This window comes from Clinocottus analis, unplaced genomic scaffold (assembly GCF_023055335.1).
Source record: "Clinocottus analis isolate CAN_PGR_092001 unplaced genomic scaffold, fCliAna1.0.p SCAF_8, whole genome shotgun sequence".
NCBI classification, from domain to species: domain Eukaryota; kingdom Metazoa; phylum Chordata; class Actinopteri; order Perciformes; family Cottidae; genus Clinocottus; species Clinocottus analis.
Window position 1 is genome coordinate 8,850,186 of NW_027176240.1, and position 25,953 is coordinate 8,876,138.

Sequence of the window (25,953 nt, forward strand, 5' to 3'; positions counted from 1 at the left end):
ACGAGAACAATACTTTTGACTCAGCAGCAACCTTACATTCTGATCAAACATTTAAATATTTTTTCTTTGTTTGCTTTGGATCAATATGGCTTGAGAGGTGAAACATAGTGCCAACATTGTTTTTCATTGTTTAGTACATATTGAGTTACTCAAAGCAACTGCAACACTGTACTATAAAAGCTGTGAGCTGCCCAATTCTGTCATCAATGGAAGTTTTGCATACTCTGCAGCACTGTCGTGCACTGTGTAAAGTAGGATAACCAAAACCCCTATGTGAAAAACAACTGTGAACTTTTGAAGCCATGGTGGAAATACCATAATCTCTCTATGTATACTCTACACATAAGCAAAATCTCCAGATCATATCAATCTATTTAGGTTTACTTTCATTTAAACAGGGTTTGGAAGAGATTAATGGCACTCCATGTTGCTAAAACAACAAACCTCTGACATCCAAAGTGACTCGTCCAGTTGAATCCAAATGAACCACACAATGTGCTGTCAGACAGGAAAGCAAATAATTCTAACATAACATATTATGCGATGGGCTTATTGTCAAATTTCAATTTTATGCCTTACAGGGCTCACAAATTGGGAGTGATCCTGATGAGCACTACGCCACCGTGGTTCATACTCAAGACGCAGCAGCGCAGCCGCCGGTAAACCAGACAGGAACTTCTTAATTAGTGTCACACAATATAAAAGAGAGCATGCACCTGAAAAGATATATGCCTACATTTATGTCATCCAGCGGAAAAATACACCCGAAGAGAGTGTGACGTACAGTACCTTTGCAATAAAGGACAGCGTCCGACAAATGGTATGTTATTCATTGAAATACATTTTGATAACGCAAATCAATTAGTATTGTGGTTATGATTAGTCAATAAACAGTTAGCATTCTCTTCTCTGTGCTTGTTTTCTCTCCTTAGACTGAACCAGAAGCTGGAAGTGTGATCTACAGCATACTACACATTAAAACAGAATAAGGGCCAATTATCAGAAAAGATGGGAAGACATTAATCCTGCAAGCACGGCAACTTTGATAAAGTTCTGACGTGTACATCATTAAGAGTATCAACACAGAAATCTGTATAATAGCAATGTAAGGTACAAAAATAAAACAAAAAACACATGTTCCACTTACCTGTACTGCTATTCATTTATCTAGATAGTTTTGGTGTGAGTTGCTAAGTGTTGGTGATATCCTCCGTAGAGATGTCTATAATGGAACTAGATGGCACTCAGCTTGTCGTGCTCAAATTGCCAAAATCAAACACATCAGAAAACCTCAGCAGCAATGTCTCTTTGCAGAAATCCTGATGTGCAGGTGAACCGTCCTTTTTATTCATTGTCATGCCCAAACCTCCTCCGCATACCCGCTTCTATACGACTCTCTACACACTTCTACAATATCTGATTATCTAATTGTATGAATAATTTCCAGTAAATCTAGATTTCAAGTTAGTGGAATAACTTTGTGGTGTGAAGTAATATTGTGCAATACTAAGAAACGGAAATGAAAATAAACAAAAGTGACAAAAGTCTCACTCTTTAATATTATCCAAATACGAAAAAATTGAAAATAAAAGCATAATTTCTGTAATTTTTAGCTCAAGTGTTTTATTGTTGTTGTTTTTTTACTTGTTATTTTCTTCATTCATGTAAACCACGTCACTACAGATCTTTAAAAAAGGAAGATATTTTAACAGTTGCAATTACATGTTTCGAAAGATCAGGAAGTGGCATTTTTGTAAGATTAGAATTAGTCCGTCAGCGCATCAGCCCAAGATATTTTCTGTTTGGCTCTGCTCTCTCACCGACATGGATGTTCCTCTCAGAGTTCTTCTCATCCTCACCGGACTCACAGGTCAGTCACAAAGGTCATTGTATTTGTATGTTAAGTCATGCTTGAGCTGGTTGTCAGATTATGATGGAATGATGGAATTAAATACACTCTGTAATGCTTCAACTCACACAGAAGAGTAGCTCACAGAATTGTCCCTTAATTAAAGAGACAATTAGGTATAAGACAATTTTTTTTTCTATACATAAAATGTTGTATCTGTTCTTGTTGCAGGAATTCACAGCATAACTACAGTCAGGAAAGTGTCAGTGAAAGCTGGAGATTCAATCTCTATCCCATGTCTCTATGGCTCACAATATGTAAACCATGTGAAATACTTGTGTAAAGGATTTTATTGGTCGTCTTGCTCAATCAAAGTTCAAACTAGACCACAAGGTCGATCAACAAAGTTTTCAATCTCTGATGACAAAATCCAAAAAGTCTTCACTGTGACTGTAAATAACCTGATGGATAAAGACACTGGTTATTACTGGTGTGCTGTGGAGAAGGATGGGTCAGACGTCAAAGAGTATTTTCACCTGTCAGTCACCAGAGGTAAGAGTCCTTAAAGCACATTTCAGCACATTTCCAATCCTTTGTGAAATTGTAACACTTTGGAGGAAACAACATAAGCAGGGTCTCATTGTTGTCTTTAATTTAAAACTGATTATTATGAGGCTACCCACAATGTTCTATTGATTTCCCTAAAGGTCTCTACACGGATCATCAGAAGAAAACAGGATTTAAAGGAGATAAAATAACCATCAATTGCCACTTTCGTAACTCTGGTGAAATGAGCTGGTGCAGGCTGGGTGGCTCCTGTGTGACGACTAGATCTTCTGGTTCAATAGATGGAACAAGAGTTACAATCAATGCAAGTGTCCGCAATGTCTTCACTGTGACTATGAGTGGACTGAAGACGGAGAGCAGCGGCTGGTATCAGTGTGTTAAAGGAGACTTACACATGCCTGTGCATGTAACTGTTACTGAGCCACCTACCACAAGTAAGTGTGACAAGTATAAAAGTAAAACATGTTTTAAAGTCATTTGTAAGTTATTTCGTTTAATTTAACATAGAAGAGATTCAAGGAAATAATATTGTCAATATATCTTATCATTTTCTTGTTTTGGGTCGTAGCAACACGCAGCACCTTATCACCCACTCCTGAGCCTGTGAAACTCACCTCTGTTGTTCCAGAAAGAACACCGACCACAGTTCAGGGGGAACAGCGAAGGTCAGACGGCTTTGAATTGACATGTAGTATTTTGACAACTGTGAAATACAACAGTATTTGTATGTATTCTTGAAAAATAAGACTGGTCATACAACTAAAACAATAAGATGGTTTAGAGTTGTGTGTAATACGGTTAATTAATTATGTTTAATTGCTTTGCATTTTGTGCTTTTATATATTTATGTTGCAGGGTTTTAGTTGACCTCAAGAATATCCTCATCCCTTTGAGCGTGTTGATCTTCATTGTCATGGTGACCTTGTTCATCTGGTTCATGTTGAAAAGACACGGTAAATTGCTGAATTCTTATTAATCGAATTCATTCTCATATATGTATATATATATATATATATATATATATATATATATATATATATATATATATATATATATATATATATATATATATATTCTTCACCTTATATATTTGCATTGAGTGTGTAATCAGAGTATTTATTGTTTCAAATTTAGAGAAGACCAAATCAGAATCATCACTCATGGCAGAGGTATGGGTCACTTTTTTATTTCCCGACTTTTTTCCAATGAAGGCTATCAGGAGCCACAGGATACTGGCAGTAGTTTGAGACTGGTCATTGGTTTCGGTTTACAACACAGTGGTAGGGTGATCATTTTAGTGCAAACAATTTCAGCGAATATCCTATCACTTTGCAGAGGTTCAACAGAACAACACTGCACCATTGCAGATGTGTAACTTAAATGTCAATGAGGAAAATTAGAGATCACATAATTAGACAGACTTAACTAAGCAGTGTCCCAATTATGGTAATTCCTCTTATTATGATTTTTTTTTATGTTAATATTTGAGCAAGCATGATAATTGTCTGAGCTATGATTGTTTGTTCTTAAAACTGTGTGAAACTAATTTGAAAGGGCATTGGTGAACATGTAAAGGACAATTTCTTTTGGTTTGCTCCCACAACACAGCCTGAAGTAATATACAGTACTGTTCAGCAGAAAAGGACAACTTCAAACCAGGTAATCAAAAACTGCAGAGATGATAAAGAAAATGTACTTTTTTTCTGAGAATCTATACCAGGAGTCTTCAACTAATGTTTAACAAGGTCCAGTTTGAGAAAATGTCGTCATGCAAAGGTACGGTAGTTCACAATAATGTCCAACTTGGGCTATGATTTAGTCCCATGTGTATTGAAGTAGCCAGCAGTTCTTTTAACATCTGTATGAAGTCAACAACTGTCTAATCAAATAAAGAAAAAATGAAATAAAATCTCAACAATATGTATTATAAGTTTTAAAATTTAACTGGATGAATTAGAAATAGTTTAATGAAAAAGAAATATTCTTCTCTTATTTTAATTACAATAAGGGATGAATAGAAAAAATACCTTCCTGAAAGGTTTTGGGAAAAAAAAGATCTTTAAATAAAGTACTAATTTTACAAAATGAACTTAATTGACTTTGCCCTGTATGTCCTGAGAACAAAGAACAAAGACCAAAGAACAAGTTCATAGCTTCTTAATTTTAAATCCTTTTTTATTGACGATTCGCTAATTTTTCACCAGTTAAACACAGTCAAACCACTATGTGGATCCTGCAAATGTATCTGTATATTTATCTTAGTTTCATTTAGGTTTGTTTTTTTAAATCCTTTTTTTTTGTTAAACTCAATGCATTAGATGTATTTAAAAAAAAAAAAACATGGATAAAAAAAATAAACAAGAGTGGAAAAAGAGAGAAAGAGTAAAGGGGAAAAAAAATTGAAAAAAAAGAAATTGAAAAGTTGACAGATCCTATGCATTAGTGACCATGCATTAACTAAATATATATGTCCACGTTTCTCTTTTTGGAAAACGCCATGTGGAGTAACTTCTCTCACTCAAGCCGCGACGCTGACCCACATTCGCGTATTTGATGGTCAGAGTAGCATCACGTGATGTGATTAAATGCACGTGATTGATCGGTGTGTTTCCTGGTCCGTTAAACGTTAAACGAGGCTGGAAAAGCTGGTAAAATATTAGCCCTATATCAACTTTTAATAATTCTTAACTATCAATCGGTTATAGGTCAAGGGTCCGGATACAAGGGCGTCTGGGTCCGGATCCGGACCGCGGTCCGCGGTCTGCGGTCCGCCTCTAGTAGTGAACCGTGACCTAGACCATAGCATACAATTATTTTATATTCCACATTTTGTGTTAATAAAGGAAAGCAGCTAACAATTGCTATTAGAACCCACTTAACATCTCTATGATCCATCAAGGCCATGACTTGTGTCGCAAAATGCATAAATACTTAAAGATGTATTAGTACACTTAAAATAATATCTTATTATACCATTCCCAATTGAAACTGAATCAAACAATTCATAAAAAACATCTTTCATATGTGTCACGTCTCTTACCCAGAGGTCAAATGCTGAGAGAGATGCGGACGTGACGTATAGTTCTGTGGTTACCACGAGGCAGAAAAGTGTCCAAAGGGTAAATATTAAGAACATCGAAACTCACATGGACTGTCATATACAGTTCAGTTTTTTTTCCTCCTTTTTTTGTGCATTTTGTTGTTGGTCTCACTTTCTTTTCCAGACTGAGAAAAATCATATTGTTCTTTTACTTCTTTTTTTTCCAACAGGTTGAAGCGAATGATGAGAATGTCACATACAGCACAGTGGCTTACCACTAGTGCTTCTGAGCACCCATGTTTCTGTTTATTACATCTTTGACTACTTTATCCTGTTCAGCATACATTTCAAAGAAGCTTTTCCCTGTTTGTTTGTCTTGGGTCTTACTGTTGTATTATCTAGTAGCCCAAAAGCTCAAGTACGTTATTCTGACACATAGTACAGGGTTTCCATGTGTTCAAACATCTCAAATTCATATTGATAAAGATATTTTACTTATCCATGTGTCAAATTTCAATGTGTCAAGCTCCCTTACTGTACAATAACTCGTAAAAATAAAGTCCTTCTTAATTATGACCTTTCCTTTATCTATACTTTTGCTGCAGACATATCTGGTGGCGATCTGTTCTCTTTTGTAATTTGATGTGTTCCTGTTTGTATTACTTCAGGATGAGTTGTTCTATTATAAACCTCCAGAATGAACTTCTGCTATTATATTGTTCTCACGGTATAGCTTACACTTTTAGAACCTCCCCTCACCTCCACCGTGACACAGACACATGGTCATAGCGTACTTTACATCATTTCAAAATGTTCCGCTTGTATTCATTGTTGTATCAACTTGTAAACTTACAGCCAGCCATTTAACCTTCCTCTTGTGTTTGCTTTCTGTTACCATCTCTTGTGTCAACGGGTGGGTTTGACCCATATCTTAAATCAGCTGTAAAATACACTAAAAACAATTATCTATCATCCAATTTGTTTCTCATCTCTTGGTTACTTTGTTAGGCTTTCTCCATGAAAATATTGTTGTATGTTTTAATATTTTTGGTGTGGGCCTTTTCTTTGTCAGTACACCCCTCAATTTCAATTTAAAAAATGGTAAAAATTAACCTCAAGAGAATCATATAAATAAATAAAAGGTTGTTGTGTTACCTGACTATTACTGAGGGCTATTAGCACAGATCTCTTAAATACATTTGTTTTATTTATTGTTCCATTGTAAGATTATTGACTATAGTAATATAACAGCCATATAACTTTAATACAAACACAACATGACAGGTCATAACACAAAATATAGATTTGCAAGGTCAAAAAAACAACAACAAATTAAGCAAATCATATTTTTATAACACAAAGGTCATCATTTTAATTTAGTGAAATTTTTAGTTTTTGTTTTATTTTATCGAAATTAAACTAAAAAGTCAAAAAAGCCTTGATGCAATAAACACATGTATGTGGTTATTCTAGGCATTTAATAACCTAAAACTGGTTTACTAATCTAAAAGACAAATTAACGTAAAAGATGATCTTTTTTGCAATGATATGACAAAAACATAGGGCTGTAACTAGCCATCAAAGCCTTGTACAACCCAACGGTAAAAACCTGGAAGTGTTCAAATAGGCCTGTACTGCCACCTTTAGTTTGTTTCTCACTATCATGATTGAACTTGCACACATTTAAAGAATTTTTAACTTTTAAACGATCTGTTTTTTTGTGCTGCTGGTGTTTTCCATTTAGTCGCTTCCGTTTTCAGGTTGTAGTATTGAGTTTGTTAGCTCACACTGTCATAGCTAACTGGGCACTTGAATCAAATAGTACTGTTGTTAATGTTTATATTAAGACCTATGCTTCTTCGGTCAAAATGTCTGCTTTGAAAAATGTTTAAAATTAATCCATTCTAAGTCCCATAAACTTAGTGATTCTGAAGTGTTCTCCGTCACCATTGTTCCAAATCAACATATTGCAGACTGAGCGCAAACCAGATTGAAAAATGGGGATGTGGTGTGGGGAAATTTATTTGCAGGACATGTTGAGTGAGAGGAAGTAGCTTTCTTTGTAAACCACATGTCTGCACACCACCCTTACGAAGTTGTTTTACCCCGTGTCCCTCTCCACTCGACAATCCACCCCAGTGCCTCTGTTTCAAAAAAGAGGTTGCCAGATATTATGGAGAATATCCACCCACCAAATGATAGATGAATTACTTATTGTGTGCAATGCTTACTAATATTAACAATAACTAAATATCATGTGACTACATGCAATATCTACTTCATCAGCCAACTTATGTGATGCAACTGCCTTGCTACGGAAGAGGCACGGTTGTAATAGCAGCTGTTGCATATTGAGTAAGATGTAAGAGGAAGAGTGCTGTACAGAAGTCTGACGGTAATTTGGTTGATGTTGTTTTATCTGCTCCCTCACTAACATGGCTGTTTATCTTAATTTTCTTCTCATCCTCACTGGACTCACAGGTCAGTAACGGGTCATTCTAGAATGGTTCAGTCTATTTTCTGTTTGGTGTGTTTCTCATGTCAGCCGATGATACATTTGGGCTGGAAGTTAATCCTTGCTATACATTTTATTTGATCAATTCGGCACACATAATTTAAAATACAAAACAGTTTGTATGAATAGCTAAAACACAAAGATCACTGGAAGGAAATGATGAAATGCATTTCTTCATGTTTCAGGACTTTACAGCATAACTACAGTCAGCAAAGTGTCGGTGAAGGCTGGAGATTCAATCTCTATCCCATGTCGCTATCGCTCACAATATGTAAACCATGTGAAATACTTGTGTAAAGGATTTTATTGGTCGTCTTGCTCAACGGAAGTTCAAACTGAAACCCAACATACATCAACAAAGTTTTCCATCTCTGATGATAAAATCCAAAGAGTCTTCACAGTGACTGTAAATAACCTGATGGATAAAGACACTGGTTATTACTGGTGTGCTGTGGAGAAGGATGGGTCAGACGTCAAAGAGTATTTTCACCTGTCAGTCACCAGAGGTAAGAGTCCTTAAAGCACATTTCAGCACATTTCCAATCCTTTGTGAAATTGTAACACTTTGGAGGAAACAACATAAGCAGGGTCATGATCTGGTGGATGAAGACACTGGTTATTACTGGTGTGCTGTGGAGCTTATTGACCGATCAGATGTCAGAGATTATTTTTCTCTGTCAGTCATCGGAGGTAAGAGTCCTTGAAGCACTTTCATTCACATTTAGAATCCTTTGTGACATTTTAACAATTTGGTGGAAAAACACTCAGTAGGGCTTTTATTTTTTTGTGACATTTCATAGAAATACCTTATCAGTCGAAAGTAGTGATACCTGAAGGAATCATTTATCCATCAGATTTAACTCCTATATATGTAACACATATCTTGGAAGCATCACCTATATCAACCATCCATCCATCCATCCATTATCTTAACCGCTTATCCTCATTAGGGTCGCGGGGCGCTGGAGCCGATCCCAGCTGTCAAGGGGCGAAGGCAGGGTACACCCTGGACAGGTCGCCAGTTCATCACAGGGCCCTATATCAACCAGTAATTAATATTTTTTTCTTTCTTAAGGTACACCCAGTCTTTATGTGAATCGTCAGGAGATTTCAGGATTTTATGGAGAGACAATAACTATCAATTGTCACGGTCGCCGGCGTAGAGGAATGAAGTGGTGCAAGCTGGGCAGATCCTGTGTGATGTCATCAGGATCAATAGATGGAACAAGCGTGACCATCAATTGGAGGAAGGATGTGTCCATAGTGACTATGAGTGGACTGAGGACAGAGAGCAGCGGCTGGTATCACTGCGCTAAAGGAGAATTACAGATGCCTGTGCATGTAACTGTTACTAAGAGACATACCACCAGTAAGTACCATAAGTGACTATAAATTATAAATCTTTGTCAAGTAGAACCATTTGCAAACATTTTAGTTGTATCCTAATTACTGCCTTGTTTCGAATTATAGCCACACTTGCAACAACACAACATTTAACCACCTTATCCAGGTCTGCCAGGTTAGTCTTTGCATTTAAATACATGTTTAGAGAAGTTATGGTCAAATAAAAAGAAAGAAAGAAATTTCTATAACTAAGAACAAAACAATTAATTATATTGTATTAAAAGCTATATGATTAATACATTGTACATTGTTGCATACAATAACATGCTATTTATCTGAACTATTTTTACTGTGTGCTCTAAATGTATGCTGCAGTGCGTCAATTGACCTAAAGAGCCTCAGCATCAGTCTGAGTTTGCTGATCTCCATTGTATTGGTGGTTTTGTTCATCTGGTTTATGTTGAAAAAGAACAGTAAGTCAACGTCTAAAGTTCTATCAATCCAATTCAAATATGTTTGGAATGCTCAGACGTTAATTAAATCCCTTTTTTCCACAAGTTTGTCGTTGCTCATTGAATCAGTAACAGGTGTTTTCATTGTTTAACTTTAAGAACGGACCAAAGCAGAATCATCAGCCACAACAAAGGTAAGATATGTAGATCATTTTGCCCATAAACATTAATGAATGTGTATTCACAAAGTCTCTGCAGAAGAGTGTAAGCTTCTATATTTCTTTGTATTGAATAAAATATATCGTCAGTAGTTACATTGTGCTTGTGGATTTGTATCAAAATAATACAGTAACTGTATGAAATGCTAAATATGTTAACATAGCTGGACTTAAAAAAAACTCTAAATCAACTGTTTAGGTTTTCTGTAGTTCACATTTGATTTGCTCCTTCAACAAAGGTAGAAGAGGAGGTCATTTACTGCAATGTTGGGTACATGAGAAAAATATCAACCCAGGTAACCCAAACACACAAAAATCATAATTTGTATTGAACAATACAAGTTCAATTTAGTCACACAAGGACACTTACAATAACTTCTTATTTTACCAAGGGCAGCTAAATAAAACAGTTTGAAATCCATTAAAATCCATCTGTTTCATTATGTCCCTTCCCAGAAGTCATACCCCGAAGGTGATGTGGACGTGATGTACAGCTCTTTGGTTACCACAAAGAAAAAGACTGTCAAAAGAGTAAATATATAAATGTTTTGCTTTGCTTCCTGTATTGCAGTAATTTCAAATATGTTAATTCAATACTGTTTTAAACATTTAGTTCTAATTGAATGTACCTGATTGTCATTTTTGCTGGTCGATAGGTTGAAAGAGAAGATGAGCATGTTCTATACAGCACGTTGGCTCAGCACCACCACCAACAAATATAACTAAATGTCTGTCTGTCCTATAATCTCAATTACTGGATTCTGAGTGTTGTAAGATGTTGCCTCTGTTATTGTTTTGTTATGCAGTAACTATTATTTTGTATTGTTATATATTATTTTATAAACAGTTGATATTTTTATAATTAAACATAGATATGTAAGGATACTTTTTTAATCAGTTGTCATTCAGTTGTTGCTATTCTGTCATGTTTCTAAATAAATTAACATAATCCACAAGGAGTACTCAATATTTTTTTCTTATGTTGTATTTACTGGACTTTATACCCAGTATTCTGTAAACTGTTTTTGTTCTTTTTGTAGGAATTCACAGCATAACAGTCAACAAAGTGTTAGTGAAGTGTTGAAGAAATGCAAACAATAAGTAGTTGTTTTGCTGCAAATACTTTAATATAATAATAATGTATTTTTTTGTATTACTGTCTCTCAAAAATAATGAGAATAAATGTAAAGGTTCATGACAATAATTATCCATCAGTTCTAATTTACGAAAAGCCAAGAGTCCAGCCTCTGCAGCCTCCAGGAATGTCACACACCTTCTTATTTACAGTTTACAGTTCATACTAAATCAAACACATATCCCCGCTTTGACGCCACCATGCCGTGACGTGAAACCATTTCTAGGCAGGCACTTCGTTGGCCGCCGCCACGGGTCCTGAGCCGGGCTGCAATAGGTCTGGATATCATTGCAGTGCAGTCTCCTTCAGCTCGCCCTTCTACCGGTGACGCCTGCTTTGGCCGTTCGGTGTGAGGAACATTTCTGTTAAAGTCACTTTACTAAACCACTCGCCCCATCCTCTACCGGTAAGAGAGCTAAATATTCCGCCTGACACAGTTACTCAACTTCATAACAAACAAGAAGCAGTGTTCAAGCTTTATGCACACCGGCACTCTGCAGGCTAGCAGGTTAGCTAAGCTAGCTGGACTCGGCATGCTGCGTCTGACACATGATAAGTTAAAGCAGCGTGTTGCGTCTCAGTTTGACTTTCTACTAATGTCTCATGCTGTGGATACATTGGTTGGTGTTCTGCATAGCTATTTTATCTGATAACGTGTTGACAACGTACTTCTTAAACCTAAGCAATCATTTATTTAACTCCCGGGGGCCTAGTTAGCAGCAGGGAGTTATCGCTCGCTGGCAGATAACTCAGTTAATTACCCTATCCCACTAATTGGCACCGACACGTGCTTTGACACGCCTCGCTGCCTCTGCCCGATGAACGTGCAGGAGTAGCGTTAGTTTGATGAGAGCCAGGCCTGAACTGGGCTTTCCAGTGCGGCAAAATGGCTCCTCTCTCCCTCAGTAACCTTGTCCATCGGCTGTCAAACACTCGCACTGCTGTGAGTACCTGTAGCACTGTGCCGCTGTCACTGTGCCAGACGCATGGAATGTGAAGCGTAACCAACATTGTGATAGTGAAAGTATAGCTAACGTTACATGTCAGCGCTGACACGCTCAACTGAGCAACTTACACTTAACTTTTAATGACATCCAGACCCGTACAGTATATGCTGCCATCCTGTGCGTAAAGGAAGACTCATCTTGTTAACAGCATGGCAGTAAGATGTTGGTTATGAATGCACACTAATTCAAAGCTAATTTTCCACTCAACGAGTGTAGCAACCCCAGGAAGGGTGGATATGATAGCGCTTTACATCTTCATGTCAATCAGGCTTGTTAACTTCAGTTTTTAGAAAAATTGCATCGTCTATACCGGACCATGTTATTGTGTAAAACCCTAAGTGTAAGTACCCTGTATAGCCTGAAAACTTTAAAACCAACATTTATATACTGTAACTTTTCAATGCATATATGTGGGCATGAGTGTTACATTCATTAGATGGCAATGCCTGCCCTTAATGCCACATATGTATGCCGTTTATTTCATTTTCCTGGCAGCTTTCTACAGCTTAGTTTACACAATTTGCATTTGTAGCTGTCAAAGCATTAGGTCACTCCTTAATGCACATGAATGTAAAATGCTTAATAAATTGTGAGGTTATAGACTATTTACAATTGCCTTTTTGTAGTTTTGGTGTACAAAAGATGGTGGGTACACCTGTACTTAATGTTAAAAGAATACTTTGAACAATATGTTGCTTTTGTCTACAGATACAATGGCCGTGCCTCCCTGCTATGCTGACCTGGGCAAGTCTGCCAAGGATATCTTCAACAAAGGCTATGGTATGGTTTCTTACATCTGACCAAGTAGCCCTGATGTGAAAATGTACAGTCATAGATAAGCTTTGAAATTAATTGAACAAACAATTGTTTTTATCAGGATTTGGCTTGGTGAAGCTGGATGTCAAGACAAAGTCAGACAGTGGAGTGGTAAGCTTATTTCTTTTTGGGTTGAGAATAGAAAACTAGAATATACTTCATAGTAACCAAAGTGATTTAATGGCACAGGACATTTGCATAGAATTAAATAAATTTTGCTATTTTAAAGTTATTACACTTCATTGCTCTGTTTTAAAGAAGACGTTATTAGCATTGTCATCCATAAAGGTGCCAAAGTATGTAATGGTTGATCAATTCATTTATTTTCATTAATAGGTTTTTTTTTACCCAATGTGTTGCTTATGAATGTCTCAAATTGTTGCTTGCAGGAATTCAAAACATCAGGTTCCTCCAACACTGATACCAGCAAAGTTGCGGGCAGCCTGGAAACTAAATACAAGAGGTCAGAATACGGTCTGACCTTCACTGAGAAGTGGAACACCGACAACACCTTGGGAACAGAAATCACTGTTGAAGATCAGGTCCGGAAAATATTCAAACATTTTATGCACCTGTTATTTAACAATCGAAGTCAAAGGGTGTCTACCCACGAAGCGTAGCAGAACAACATCCATTTATTTTAATGTCAAATGTTTTTTGTATTATTTCTCACAGATTGCTAAGGGACTAAAGGTGACTTTCGATACAACCTTCTCGCCAAACACTGGGTAAGATGATGGATTTTGCTTCTCAACAGGAGTCATTTCGGCAACCTGATCTGCGCCGTACATGCTTCTGACAAGTGTAGTTGTCGTCCATGTGACCCCATTCCAAATATGGCACTCGTCTATTGTATCACATTACTGTGACTGGCTTTTTGCGCCTACGCAATGTTTAACCCGTCTGCCCAGCTGCTCTTCAAGCCTTGTGTGTTTGTGTCAATTGAGGACAGACCCAAGGGTGCTACAATATTTTTTGAAGCACCACTATTGTATATTGCTTCTTCAAACATATCAAATTAGGACAAGGCAAATGTCAAAATCAGATTCAACATATATTTCCTAAAAAGCTAAAAAACATTTTTTATTAAATCAGTCACAAGACTGATTGTCTAAACAATCAACGATCTTGCTCTTGAACGATCAGGATTTCTGGCATATCATACATTTTGGTCGGCTGTCTTGTAGTTTTACCATGGTGTGATTTACCACATGGCTGCAGTCACAAGATCGGTTATTAACTGCAGCAAGATTGTTTTAATATTGCTGTATTTTAGTGTGGTTCATACTGTTGTGAAATAACGACAGACCATATTGTCTACATCTTCTAGCCCTCTGCAGCTGCTTTTCTTTTTTCTTTCTGTTCATAGTAGTCAACTCAACAAGAACATCCATCTTTAGACTCTTGTTTTACACTTACTGAATTGCAAGCAGGTGATGACAGGTATATTCTTTGTATCATAATCACTTGATTTAAATTCAAGTTGTGTTTTTCATCAACAGCAAGAAAAGTGGCAAAGTTAAGACCGCTTACAAACGCGAGTTTGTTAACATGGGCTGCGACGTCGACTTTGACTTCGCTGGTCCCACCATCCACGGAGCTGCTGTCATTGGCTACGAAGGATGGCTCGCCGGTTACCAGATGAGCTTCGACACAGCCAAATCCAAGATGACCCAGAACAACTTTGCTATTGGCTACAAGACTGGAGACTTCCAGTTGCACACCAATGTGTAAGTATAGTGTATTTACATGAAGGCTGGAATTGTATCATCTGTAAACTGTCGATTCAAGATGATCCTTGATTACAGAATTCTAAATTAAGTGATTAACTGAAAATTTACCTACGTTTCAACAATTGATTGGTCGATGGCGGGAGAAAAGAAGAAAACTGCATTCATTATTATATACTTGATGATAACAGATTCAAAGACAACCAGTGCCGAAGTGCCTGTATTTCTATATTCCAAAAATAAAATTAGTTTTGGCTAGTGGGTGCAGTCTGCAGTTATATTTCATCTCAAAACGACTTTGCTATTATCAAATCTCTCGTATGCTTTTGATCTTTAAAGCAATGACGGTGCTGAGTTTGGAGGCTCCATCTACCAGAAGGTGAGCGACAAACTGGAGACGGGAGTCAACCTGGCCTGGACCGCTGGCAGCAACAGCACACGCTTCGGAATTGCAGCCAAATTCCAGCTGGATAAGGATGCCTCTGTCAGCGTAAGTGGTTCAGCAGAGGCTTTTTGAATGGGCTGGATGAGGCAAAATATTTACATTGTCACCCGCTGACTCTTATGTTGGTTTGTTTTCTCTCTCCATAGGCTAAAGTGAATAATAATAGCCTTGTTGGTGTTGGTTACACCCAGACTCTTAGACCAGGTAAGGTTGTTTCCTACAGGGTTCATAGACGGCTGGAAAATGTTTACAAAAAATGTTTATCGATGAAGAATACCTCTAATTTGAGTCCTCTCACACAGCACTTCAGTTTTGAGCAAAATCACTTTGAATATCTTGCGCTCGAAATGTCATTTATAGCGACTCTTGACAGCCCGCGTTTTCCTGTCAGCCCTCATTCTTAGAATGGAGAACTTTTCTTGTGAATACTAATGTTGGTTTTCTGTCCTGTGCAGGTGTGAAACTCACCCTGTCTGGTCTGGTCGATGGCAAGAACATCAACGCAGGAGGCCACAAGCTGGGTCTGGGCTTGGAACTGGAAGCCTAAGCTTTCGACATACTGCAAGGGACTCGGGAATATCAGAAGAATCTGGCCTTAAATGTATGTCCAACTCTAACCAGCAAAAGGATATCAAGGAGAGATTGGTTCAAAGGCTACGACAACAAACTCTAACTTGTTAAGTACCCCTTCAAGTTGGTGCTTCTGTCATTGGTATATTTTACCTTGGTGGCTTTTTTTCTTTGTAGTTTCATCTATTCAGGAGACAGTTGGTGGCATATTATTTATAAATCATGTCATTTTTTTCTGTCCAGCATTGCCATAATGATGAAGTCCGATACAATCCCTTTGCCTGTCATCTACTGTGTGGCTCTGTGATAATTCCCAGACAGTCGACATCAGTTGACAGTTTTGTGCGGTGAGCGTTGTCATACCTTCTTTCTGATTTTACAATCATGACCATCTGATATTCCTTTGTCGTCTTCAGTTTTATTTTACAAACCTTGTTAAGTACACTATAGTCGTTTCCTGCTATTTAAATACTGCTGCACCCTTCCTGATCATGCATACAAAGACAAACTGAAGCTCTAATGTTTTGTGTCGGCCATCAGGGTTTGTGGTGGTCTGTTAAAGCTGCACATGTGACCTTCCCTTAAACTGGGCAGTTTTTGGGTTGCTTAAATGTCAGGTCTGTAAGTTTGAAAGAAACCTGTACACTTGGCCGAACAAGCAGAATTAGTTTTTTCTTTTTCTTTTCCATTCTGTACCTACAGACAGCTAGGGGTACATTAATGTTCACAGTAATGCCAAACTATCGTTGTCCGGAAGAGGTGTAACTCAAAGGTGCACTCTTGGAAAGTGCTTTCCTGTACTGGGCAGTGACGAAACCCGCAGGAAGTCTTGGAGGTCCTTATGTGTATCTATACATTTTCAATAAAGTCTTTGAACTCCACAAATGCATTTTCTTTTATGTGACATTACTAAGGACTCATGACATGTTGGGTTAATGTTCACTTTTCAGAGACCTGTATCACAGTGGGATGAGAGAGGTTGTGGTATATGCTATTAGGCAGGACTCAATTCCCTTTACCAGCGTATCCGACATGTGTATTGTAAGTATAAGCAGCTGCGAAGTTTCACATTGTTGTACACTTGATTTCAAGTTTTTGTTTTGACATTACTCACTCGACCAAAAGGAAAATGAAGAGGCATGTTTAGATAATGCAGCTATTGCTTAAAAAGGCTAGTCATCCTGTATAATCAGACGGTCCCGTCCTTTCAGGAGGATCTATAGTCAACGTCTGTATTTAGTTGAACAATCCTAATATTTAGTTCAAATTGGCAAAAGCTGTCAAATTGAACGGGCTCTGTCAAATTTTTAAATATGGTTGAAGTTCTGTGTTTTGTGTAAAGTACATTCAGGAACTCTCCTTGAAACTAAGGTCCAGCCTGTGCGTTTTGTTAAGGGAGTGTTAAGTCATATTTAACACACTCGTCACAAAGTACGTGGATGTATAATTTCATTACAAACTCCACTTTGTTTAAGAATATTTGTCTCGCCATGGGTAGATGGAGGTGCCTGCACTCCAAAGTCCCCTGTGAAGGCTCAACACTTTTCCAGAGGAAACAACTTCAAGCAAAATTAAAGCTACAAAAGAAACGAAGCCAAAAGGACCCAGCTGAGACATTTCAAAATTCTTACAAAGAAGCAAAAGACTGAGTTATGAAATGACAGTAAAAATGTTATGTAGTTATTAGCAGCGCCTGTGTAAAATTATGATTGTTGCTATTAATTCCATGGTCTGTTATTGAGCTACATTAACCTTTGGCAGTTGGTCTCAACTTCAGATTAATGGAGGTTTCAATGGCAAAGGAGCAACACTGCAGTAAGTGAAGCGGTTTATTGCCAGAGAGGAGAAAGCAAACGACTGTCGGCGATGAATACAGTGGATCAATCAGAAACATGTCGTAAGCACACACTTTGTCGATGGCAGGCAGACAAGAGGTTGAGGAGGCCAGCAAAAATATTCAGTAAATTGATATTGCATTTATTTTTAAGCACATACCAAAGCAAATTAAAGTCACTTTGTATCTTTTACATTCATGATTGAGTTATTGAACTGGAAAGTCAAAAATATTTCAATCACAATTCAAGTCCAAAGAATCATGCTTCCTCCTTTCACCATGGCCGTTCAGAGGAGGAACACAGCCGGCTCCTCTCTCTGGTGCTCAGCTTATACCTTGAATTAGCATCTGCAGTTAAGCCATTCTCTAGCTTTAGCTTCGCTGTCCTTGATATTTGCTCTCAACTGCTGTCTTGTTAAGTTTGAGGTGGAAATGCCTTATGCTCGCTTCCCAGCAGATGTTCGGCTTTTAGTTGCACTTATTTCTCTGTCTTACTCTCCGCCACCTCAGTCTTACTGTGAGGATCCTTTATTTTCTCTGAACTTTCAGACAGCTCTGATGTCTGAGCCTGGCTTCCTTTCAGTGCCCCCTGATGCAACTCTTTGATTTCTAAATTGACGGTTGTGTTTTCCTCCTGCAGCACCTTCTGGGTTCCATCCTCCACTTCAGGAAGACTTTTGAATTCAGATTGAAGAGAAGACTCTTTATTTCTAGCATCTTCAATGCATTTTGCTACTTCATCCGCCTTTGCAGCTTCAAATTTACTGATTCCTTTTGTGTCTTTAACACTATTTTCTTTCTCCTCACTCGTGGATGTTGTACTTACAGATACTTGAGCTTTTTCCAAGAGCTGCTCTTGTTTTACGGACACAGTGCTCTTTGTCTCTGCTACAAAATCTGCTGTTTCTGTATCTTGCACTTGAGTACTGCCTTGCTCTTGAGTCGTGTCTTGGACGGGGGTCTCATCAATAAGCTTATTCACTTGAGCTGGTATAAAACTCTCTTTCTCGGCATCTCCTTTTTGACCATCATCAGCTTTTTCCAGATGTTCATCCTCCTCAGAGACCTCTGGCTTTAAATCTACTGGGTTTGAAAAGAGCTCTTTCTCAACTGTTACCATTGCCACCACAGCTTCTTTCTCTTCTTTTGTGTGTTCAGCTACTTTTCGATATTGCTCATTTTCTTCCCCATGGAGGCACTCATGTAACACAACTTTGCTTTGAGTATTTGTATCTGTATCACAATGATGTGGGCCCTCATTGTCAACTGCTTCATTCTCCTCTGACTCTACTTTACTTGTTTGATCTTTTTCACAATCATCCACCTCGTCATCATCATCTCCGTGCACTAAATTCACCACTGATGCTACTAGATTCTGCACACTATCAGGCATCTGCTCACCGTCTTCCTCTCCACTGTCTTTATTATCCTTCTCTTCCTCGCTGCCTCCTTTATCTCTTTTGGTACAATACTGCTCATCTTTTTCCATCTCTGTCTCCTCCGATCCCGTGTCTTCAAATTCTGACATCTCAATTTCCCTGGTGGTCTCCGTTATGATCTCCTCTACGAACTTGTACTGGGGCTCGGCTCGTCTGTGCGGGCCTCCCGGTCGGCTGAGGCGGGGCAGGGTGTAGACGGGCGACTGATGGTAGATGTAGGGCAGAGACATGTGGGGGTCTGACATCGTGGAGAGCCGAGCCTCCTCACCACAGAGAAGCTTCCTGCAAGATATAGACACCGTTTTTAATCTGCAATCAATGCACATGCACTGTTGGTACTGAGACTAAGATTTTGAGACACTAGCTAAAGTCAACTACTAAAGGGTGTGGCCTAATAATGTGAAATACAGTGTGTTGAAGAAGAGTTATTTGCCTTTTTGTCACTTTAAAAAAAACCTAATTAAATCTAATGGGCAAGCAAGTGAACATTATTGACCATCTCTGTGATGTGACTGTTTGATTAATTGTTAAATGTCACATTCTTAATAGAAGATGACAGATGGAGATTAATAAGGGACATTATGGAAAACTGTGAAATCTTGTGACTCTTTAGGTAAATCCACATAGACTCGTATGCCTCACCTGTAAGACAGTATTTCAACATCCAGAGCCATCTTCACATTCAACAGGTCTTGGTATTCCCGCAGGTAACCAGACATGTCAAATTTGCAATTGATGAGCTCATTCTCAAGTTCTTTGATTGTGTTCTGCAACGAGAGAGGAAAGAACATGGGAACACTGATGGCTTTATTATGTCGTGCCCTTACAACAACAACTAAACAGTCTAACCTGGTAATGAATCATGTCTTTCCTGTGGTGCTCCTCGACGTCATGGAGTTGCGTCTCCAGCGCTTCCCTGGTGCCTTCAGCGCAGTCCAGTTCGATGCTCTTGGCCTGCAGGCTCCTCCTGTACTCCTGCATCTCTCGCTGGGTCGCTTTTAGCGCCTCTCTCTTGCGCTCAGCTGCCTCTGTTAATCTTGCGAATTGAGATCGGAAAGTTTCCTCAATCTGCTGGACGTCGGACACGGTTTGGCCTTCAAGCTGAGCCCTGATGTCGCGCAGTGCCGCAGTGACGCCAGGGTTGCCAAATTCTCGCGCCTTGATAGTCACTTGCGCCTTCTGGATTTGGTCAAACATCTCGGAAATCTCGGCCTTGTGGTGTTCCTTCAGGAAGTGGATCTCCTCCACGAGAGCCTGCGCTTTCTGGTCCAGCTGGAGTTTAGCCTGATACGCGTCGCTGACGTCCCTCTTGAGGAGCACAATGTTGCTCTCGGCATCCGCTCTGCCACGCGCCTCCTGCTCATGTTGTCCTCTCAGGTTGGACAGCTCTTCCTCCAAATGCTGATGCTCGAGTTCAATCTGGTGCTTCTGATGAGTGATATCCTGAACCAGCTGTCTCAGTTTCCTGAGCTCTGGTCCGTACTCCTCCTTTAAAATACATGCGGTTTTGGCTTTCCCCCGAATCTCCCCAATGTCTCTCTCCAGCAGATGATTCTGGTACTCCAGATGGTGCACCTTCTCTATGAATCCCGCCAGACGATCATTCAAGCTATGCATCAATTCGTTCTCGTTCAACATCCCAGATTGCGGGTTGCTCGAAATCATGCCCGAGGACACGACGCTGGCGTCACTTTCCGGACGCTTTGACTTGTATAAATACTCATCTCGAGTGGTCCTGTGCGCCGAGAGGGATCTGTACGCCATGACTGTGACTGTCGTGGTGAATCTCCGGTGCAGGGATGCGGGCTTTTTATAACCGTCGCCATCTGCTCGATATGCAGAACGGAGCTGACCGCGGTGCTGAAAAGGTGTAGCATCAGCTGACGGTGGAAGGAGCGCTTACACTACGTTTTGTCGCAGACGGCAGTCACGTGGGCTGTGGATGTCAGCCCCAAAATGACGAACCCTCTGTGCATTATGGTTACTAGTATTATTTTACATCCAATATATTACTATTATTACTAGTATACTACTAATAATAATATGTTGCATTATAATACGAATTAGTATGTGTTGAAGCGTTAGAGTTGATTTTAAAATCCTTCATTGATATCAATCCACGTTACGTTTTTGTTTAAACGCCACATGCCCCCATCCTTTCGAAGAACTTCTTATGGTTCATTCACACCTTTTATAGTATGGTGTTGAAATCTCAACGGCATCTAAAGTCAGAAGAAAAGCCTGGAATCAAGTAATTGGGTTGCTGTCATTTTATGTCAGTGGTGGAATGTAACTCAGTACTTGAGAACAATGTTGGTTCTTCAGTGTTCACATCTGATGCTATTACACCTGTATTTTATACATGTTGAAAGAGAAATATTCATATTTTTCCCCACTGCCTCTAATCAGACCTACATTACAGGAAGCTCAACTCTCTCCCTACGCTCCCATTCCCTGCTCTCTTTTAGTATCCTATATGTCTGACTGCTGCTATACAAAATGTTTGTTTTCCTTAATATATATGTTGTCTAAATGTTTTTTTTTAATCTATTTGCACTTTATTATTATTTTCTGTATGCACTTTATATATGTTGGACAGGAGAAAAACTCTGTATATTTGTCACATACTGAGAAATCAACAATAAAGCTGACTTCAACATCACATTGCATGTTCTATGAAAGCATAACATTATGTTTTTTATTTTCTCCTTGTTGCTATTTTGCTGGTAAATCATATAAAAACACCATATTTGTCCATAAATATCTCAGGCTTTTGTAGACTCAAATAATGCCCTCCATGTTTGTGCTCTGCAGCCATCTTTACTTGTTCTTAGAGAGAGTCCTGTCTGCCTTCAGCTAATGCTAGAGCAACAATGCTTTACCTTTGAACTGCATTCACACTTTCTATACCCACAAGAAAGTGTCATGTATATACAAACTGCAATTCAAGACACTTATTAGTGAAACAACATACAAGACTACAGGTTGGTAAGTTAATCTCACTATAAGGAGTTTTTCTGTAGCTTCTTTAAAATGTTTATTTTGGCTTTGTAATATATTTTGATGTGTCAGCTCTTATGGTCACAATGTAATGTAAGTAGAGCCGTTTATATCAGCCTGGTGGAGTTGCATGTTCTGTTACAAAGAAATCCACTTTTGAATGTTTATTTGATCTTGAGCTGTTGCAATATGGTATATATAGATTTTAGAATTATGCCATTTTGATGAAACTATATATATATATTTGTTTTATTTATAGCTCTTTCATGATTGCTGTCCGAGTAAAGACATTAAACATACAGATCAAGTTGTAATGTTTCATATGCGGTAGAAATGACATTTAGTCGATAATTGTAGCCAGATAAAGAATACAGAAAGCAATGTACTCATTTGTATTTAATAGAAAAGCTAAAGCATACAAGCCATAAGACAAATGCATGATTTTAGCGTTTAATGACAATGGACAGCCCGTCGCCCACAGTGAGCATGCTCAGATCGATCCTCTGGTCGTTGTGTAGCTTCTTATTGAGAGCATCCAGGGACCGGGAGGTGAGGTCATTGGGCGCAGGATTCACAACCTTTCCGCTCCACAGCACCTTTTAAATTAAACAACAACAGTGCTGTTTTATTCTGTTCAGTCCACCTGTACTGTCGACCTCTCAATACCAGAACATGACAGTGAACTTACGTTGTCAATCGCAATGATGCCCCCTGTTCGTATGAGCTCAAGGGACTTCTCATAGTATCTGCCGTAGTTGAACTTATCAGCATCGATGAACACAAAGTCATATGTTCCAGCTTCCCCGGCTGCTATCAATTCATCTGATGAAACAGAGATGAAAATCAAAATGCAAAAATAACAACATTTTTATAATTTCTTAAGATAAGATCTTCCTCTTCGCTAGTGTTTTGGTACATTTTGTAAAGACAAAAAAAAAACATGTTCAATGAAACATTAAGTGAAGAGGTAAAAATGAAACACCAATGTATGGTTTAAATTTTGCCTGCATCATTTCAAGTGTTGATTGTAATATATATATATATATATATATATATATATATATATATATATATATATATATATATATATATATATATATGTTATTTCTCATGAGATTTATGAAAGCACTTACTCAGTGTCTTCATGGCTATTTGATGGCGTACATCTATCTTATGTTCAACTCCAGCCTAGAGAAAAGGTTTAACAGTATGAGAGGTGTGCAGGGATCTTTATTTGTCTTTTAAAGAGACTGATAGGGAAGGCTAACAGGAATTGATTTTGCATCTCAATTTGAAACAGTTCCCTACACCGACACTTTTTTTTTTTACTCTCCAGCCAGCAGCACCTTGTGAAGTCTTACTGACAGAAGGATGAACAGTGTGCTGCCTGCTGCACAATCTTTCTCTGACCGAAGCAAAAATAGACCTTACTGAACTCGCAGAACAAATTCCAATGTTACACAAGTGCCAAGTTGTGTAATGGCACATGTACTGAGTCAAGATACAAGAACAAATCCTACGTTTTACCTACTTTTACAGTATCTTCTTTTATCTTGCCGACAACTAAGACATTTTCTCACCTCTTTAAAAAACGGTGTGGCAATGTCCACATAGGTGTCTTCAATTTCACAAGCTACCACAGTGCCATTCTCTGACATGGCCAAAGCCATGCTCAGTGCATTGTACCCTGTGTACATCCCTGCAGAAAAAACAGGGAACAAAATAATAAAATTTCCCAGGAAGCAATTTCCGGTTGTGTAATTTCAAAAGCTGTTAAATACATATTTATTGACAGAAAAACAAAGAGAGAGAGAGAGAGAGAGAGAGAGAGAGAGAGAGAGAGAGAGAGAGAGAGAGAGAGAGAGAGAGAGAGAGAGAGAGAGAAAGAGAGGAGCTTAGGATATACTGAGCTCCTCTCTTTTCTCTTCTCATCTTTTTTCTCTCTCCTCTTCTTTCTCTCCTTCTGGATAAACTGTTGTCTCTTTAATGCACATTACTAACTCTACGTCTTCCCGTGAGCCTCTCTGCTTCCTCGCTAGTTTCCATCCATCATAGCTGTCTGGAGGCGGTCCTGTCTTTTGCCATGACGGCCCAGCTGATGTCCCCCCTCTCTACCTCCTTCTGCTGACAAGGATCGTGGTTATCTGGATCGTGGTCCATGCTTACTACTTATTACAGGGATCCACCTCTGTTGCTCTCCTGAAGCTTTATTCCCTTCTTTTTTTTACCTGTGAAAGGTTTTTTACTATCTTTATTTGGGGGAGTTTTTCCTGATCTGATGTGAGGTCCTGGGACAGGAATGTTATGTGTATAGATTGTAAAGCCCTACGAGGCAAATTTTGTATTTGGGATTTTGGGCTATACAAAATAAACTGAATTGAATTGACTTACATTAAAGTTGATCAAATTCAACTGCTCATTTTCAAAAACCCCAATGAATTTGATCAAATTGGAACGGTTAAAATTTTAAAAAGAGGATAAAAATTTAAACATCAAGTGAGCCTAAATGGAATTGATCACATTTCTGTCCTGTCAGGTTATGTTGTGTCAGCTATGATCAGATTGATGTCTTTTAGAGTAAAACAACATCGTGCTATAATGTAAGCAGTGTTTTCATTTGTAACAATATGTATTCCACTAGGGTTTAAGTTCGCAGTATCATGGTACTCTTTGCTTAGCCTTTTATCTATTTGATCTCACATATCTCACCGATTTCAAGAGCTTTAGTTGCATTTATCAGTCTAATGAGATTGGCCATGAACTGGGCTTGTTCACTGGCAACCATCATGATATTCCATGGGTCTTCAAGAGTTCTCTGAAATGACAATATCAAAAAAGAAATCACACATCGTGAATGACATGTCCGATTTAATAAATACAAAACAAGAGGTACTCATCACATGTGCAATATTTGAAAATGTATTGTTTAATAGAAAGATAAATTAATAAAATTAAATGGGACAGAAAATATAACAGAAAATATGTAATTCTAAACAAGTGTGTCTTTAGCTACTTTTAAAAAGTACCCAATTCCAAAGTTTGATCCAAAGTTTTTGAAAGTACAACTTCAAAGCCACAATCATCTTTAGTTTTTAGCCTGGAGCTAAAGATGACCAACCGGTCTTCATCTGACCTAAATAAGCTGCTGGTGGCTCTTCAGCATGTCGATACATGTTGGCGGGCGCCTGCCCATGCTAAAAGAATCCTAAGAATCCTGCCCCAAATTTCAAATATCAACTTGGATGTAACAAGAGGGTTTGACCCTGAGGCCCCAGCATCATTATACTGAAACACATAACCAATGCAGCAGCGCCTCACTAAAACAACCAACAAAAGAATGACAATAAAAGTTATGAAATTAGTGCTGGATTTATCATCTCCATCCCCGCATGAGACACAAGCGTATGAGGACTTGTTGCTTCTCTTACCAGTCTGAGTTTGGTGAGAACAGGGTGCTCCCTCAGAGAGTTGTTGACAACGTACTGCAGCACAGGGTCGTCCTTCCCTCCGGCGTGGCTCTTCCCGATGAAGGCAGACTTTCCCACACCTGACCGACGGCACACACAACAGAAACTCTGCTACCGATTCAAGAAATCTCTGTTACCTGCCAGATTATACACCGAACCGTCATATCATACCTGTTAGTACAAGCGCAAGTCCAATGCAACACATCACTTTGACACCTGCCATTGTTTTTGGGCTCTGGCGTTTAAAGCAAGGTTGAACAGTTGTAGAGTAAATCCACTGAACCTCTCAGTACCAGTCCTGTTTGTACAGTGATGTCTGTTTGTTTTGCTTGACCTTTGAGCGGGTTTTTCAGGTTTATTGCAAAAGTGGAAAGTTTCTGTAGGATAGATAACAATATGTTTATATCAAAAGGTTAGTCTTAATGTATTACTTATACAAGATTTAATCTCTACAAAGGTCTCCTTTTATAAAAAGGTACCAACAATGACCCTTTTAGCCAACTTTGTTCTTTTTATATCCCGAAG

General features: G+C 38.5%; 4 protein-coding genes across 4 annotated transcripts; 2 read left to right on the forward strand and 2 right to left on the reverse strand.

Annotated features, from left to right (window-relative positions):
• The first annotated feature begins 1,824 nt into the window (after nt 1–1,824).
• Nucleotides 1,825–5,207, forward strand: LOC137779790 (polymeric immunoglobulin receptor-like). The gene is made up of 6 exons (XM_068567981.1): nt 1,825–1,870; nt 2,081–2,401; nt 2,557–2,850; nt 2,985–3,081; nt 3,272–3,369; nt 5,122–5,207. Exons 1-6 carry the CDS (start codon nt 1,825–1,827, stop codon nt 5,205–5,207), a joined length of 942 nt encoding a protein of 313 aa, XP_068424082.1.
• A 6,178-nt stretch (nt 5,208–11,385) lies between these two features.
• Nucleotides 11,386–16,573, forward strand: vdac2 (voltage-dependent anion channel 2). The gene is made up of 9 exons (XM_068568144.1): nt 11,386–11,526; nt 12,836–12,907; nt 13,005–13,054; nt 13,333–13,485; nt 13,619–13,671; nt 14,446–14,673; nt 15,013–15,163; nt 15,265–15,322; nt 15,574–16,573. The coding sequence occupies exons 2-9, from the start codon at nt 12,841–12,843 to the stop codon at nt 15,663–15,665; spliced, it is 852 nt and encodes a 283-aa protein (XP_068424245.1). The 5' UTR covers nt 11,386–11,526; nt 12,836–12,840; the 3' UTR covers nt 15,666–16,573.
• A 1,000-nt stretch (nt 16,574–17,573) lies between these two features.
• Nucleotides 17,574–20,838, reverse strand: LOC137779930 (novel protein similar to vertebrate neurofilament, medium polypeptide (NEFM)). Its single transcript, XM_068568181.1, is given in 5 exon segments — nt 17,574–19,243; nt 19,604–19,728; nt 19,811–20,725; nt 20,727–20,766; nt 20,768–20,838. Coding segments are annotated over 5 exon segments (2,394 nt in total). The 3' UTR covers nt 17,574–18,000.
• Nucleotides 20,839–22,404: 1,566 nt separating this feature from the next.
• Nucleotides 22,405–25,651, reverse strand: comtd1 (catechol-O-methyltransferase domain containing 1). The gene is made up of 7 exons (XM_068568534.1): nt 25,600–25,651; nt 25,390–25,508; nt 24,671–24,776; nt 23,542–23,660; nt 23,095–23,149; nt 22,650–22,783; nt 22,405–22,557 (listed from the first exon to the last, which is right to left on the reverse strand). The coding sequence occupies exons 1-7, from the start codon at nt 25,649–25,651 to the stop codon at nt 22,405–22,407; spliced, it is 738 nt and encodes a 245-aa protein (XP_068424635.1).
• Between the last annotated feature and the right edge of the window lie 302 nt (nt 25,652–25,953).

Excerpts from the sequence above, each read along its gene's own strand:
- LOC137779790 (XM_068567981.1), top strand. The coding sequence starts at position 1,825 with ATGGATGTTCCTCTCAGAGTTCTTCTCATCCTCACCGGACTCACAG. Across the intron at positions 2,402-2,556 it reads TCACCTGTCAGTCACCAGAG|GTCTCTACACGGATCATCAG; the intron begins GTAAGAGTCCTT and ends ATTTCCCTAAAG. Across the intron at positions 3,082-3,271 it reads GTTCAGGGGGAACAGCGAAG|GGTTTTAGTTGACCTCAAGA; the intron begins GTCAGACGGCTT and ends TTTATGTTGCAG.
- vdac2 (XM_068568144.1), top strand. The coding sequence starts at position 12,841 with ATGGCCGTGCCTCCCTGCTATGCTGACCTGGGCAAGTCTGCCAAGGAT. Across the intron at positions 12,908-13,004 it reads TATCTTCAACAAAGGCTATG|GATTTGGCTTGGTGAAGCTG; the intron begins GTATGGTTTCTT and ends TGTTTTTATCAG. Across the intron at positions 13,055-13,332 it reads CAAAGTCAGACAGTGGAGTG|GAATTCAAAACATCAGGTTC; the intron begins GTAAGCTTATTT and ends TGTTGCTTGCAG.
- comtd1 (XM_068568534.1), bottom strand. The coding sequence starts at position 25,651 with ATGGCAGGTGTCAAAGTGATGTGTTGCATTGGACTTGCGCTTGTACTA. Across the intron at positions 23,661-24,670 it reads AACTAAAGCTCTTGAAATCG|GGATGTACACAGGGTACAAT; the intron begins GTGAGATATGTG and ends TTTTTTCTGCAG. Across the intron at positions 22,784-23,094 it reads AATAGCCATGAAGACACTGA|ATGAATTGATAGCAGCCGGG; the intron begins GTAAGTGCTTTC and ends CTGTTTCATCAG.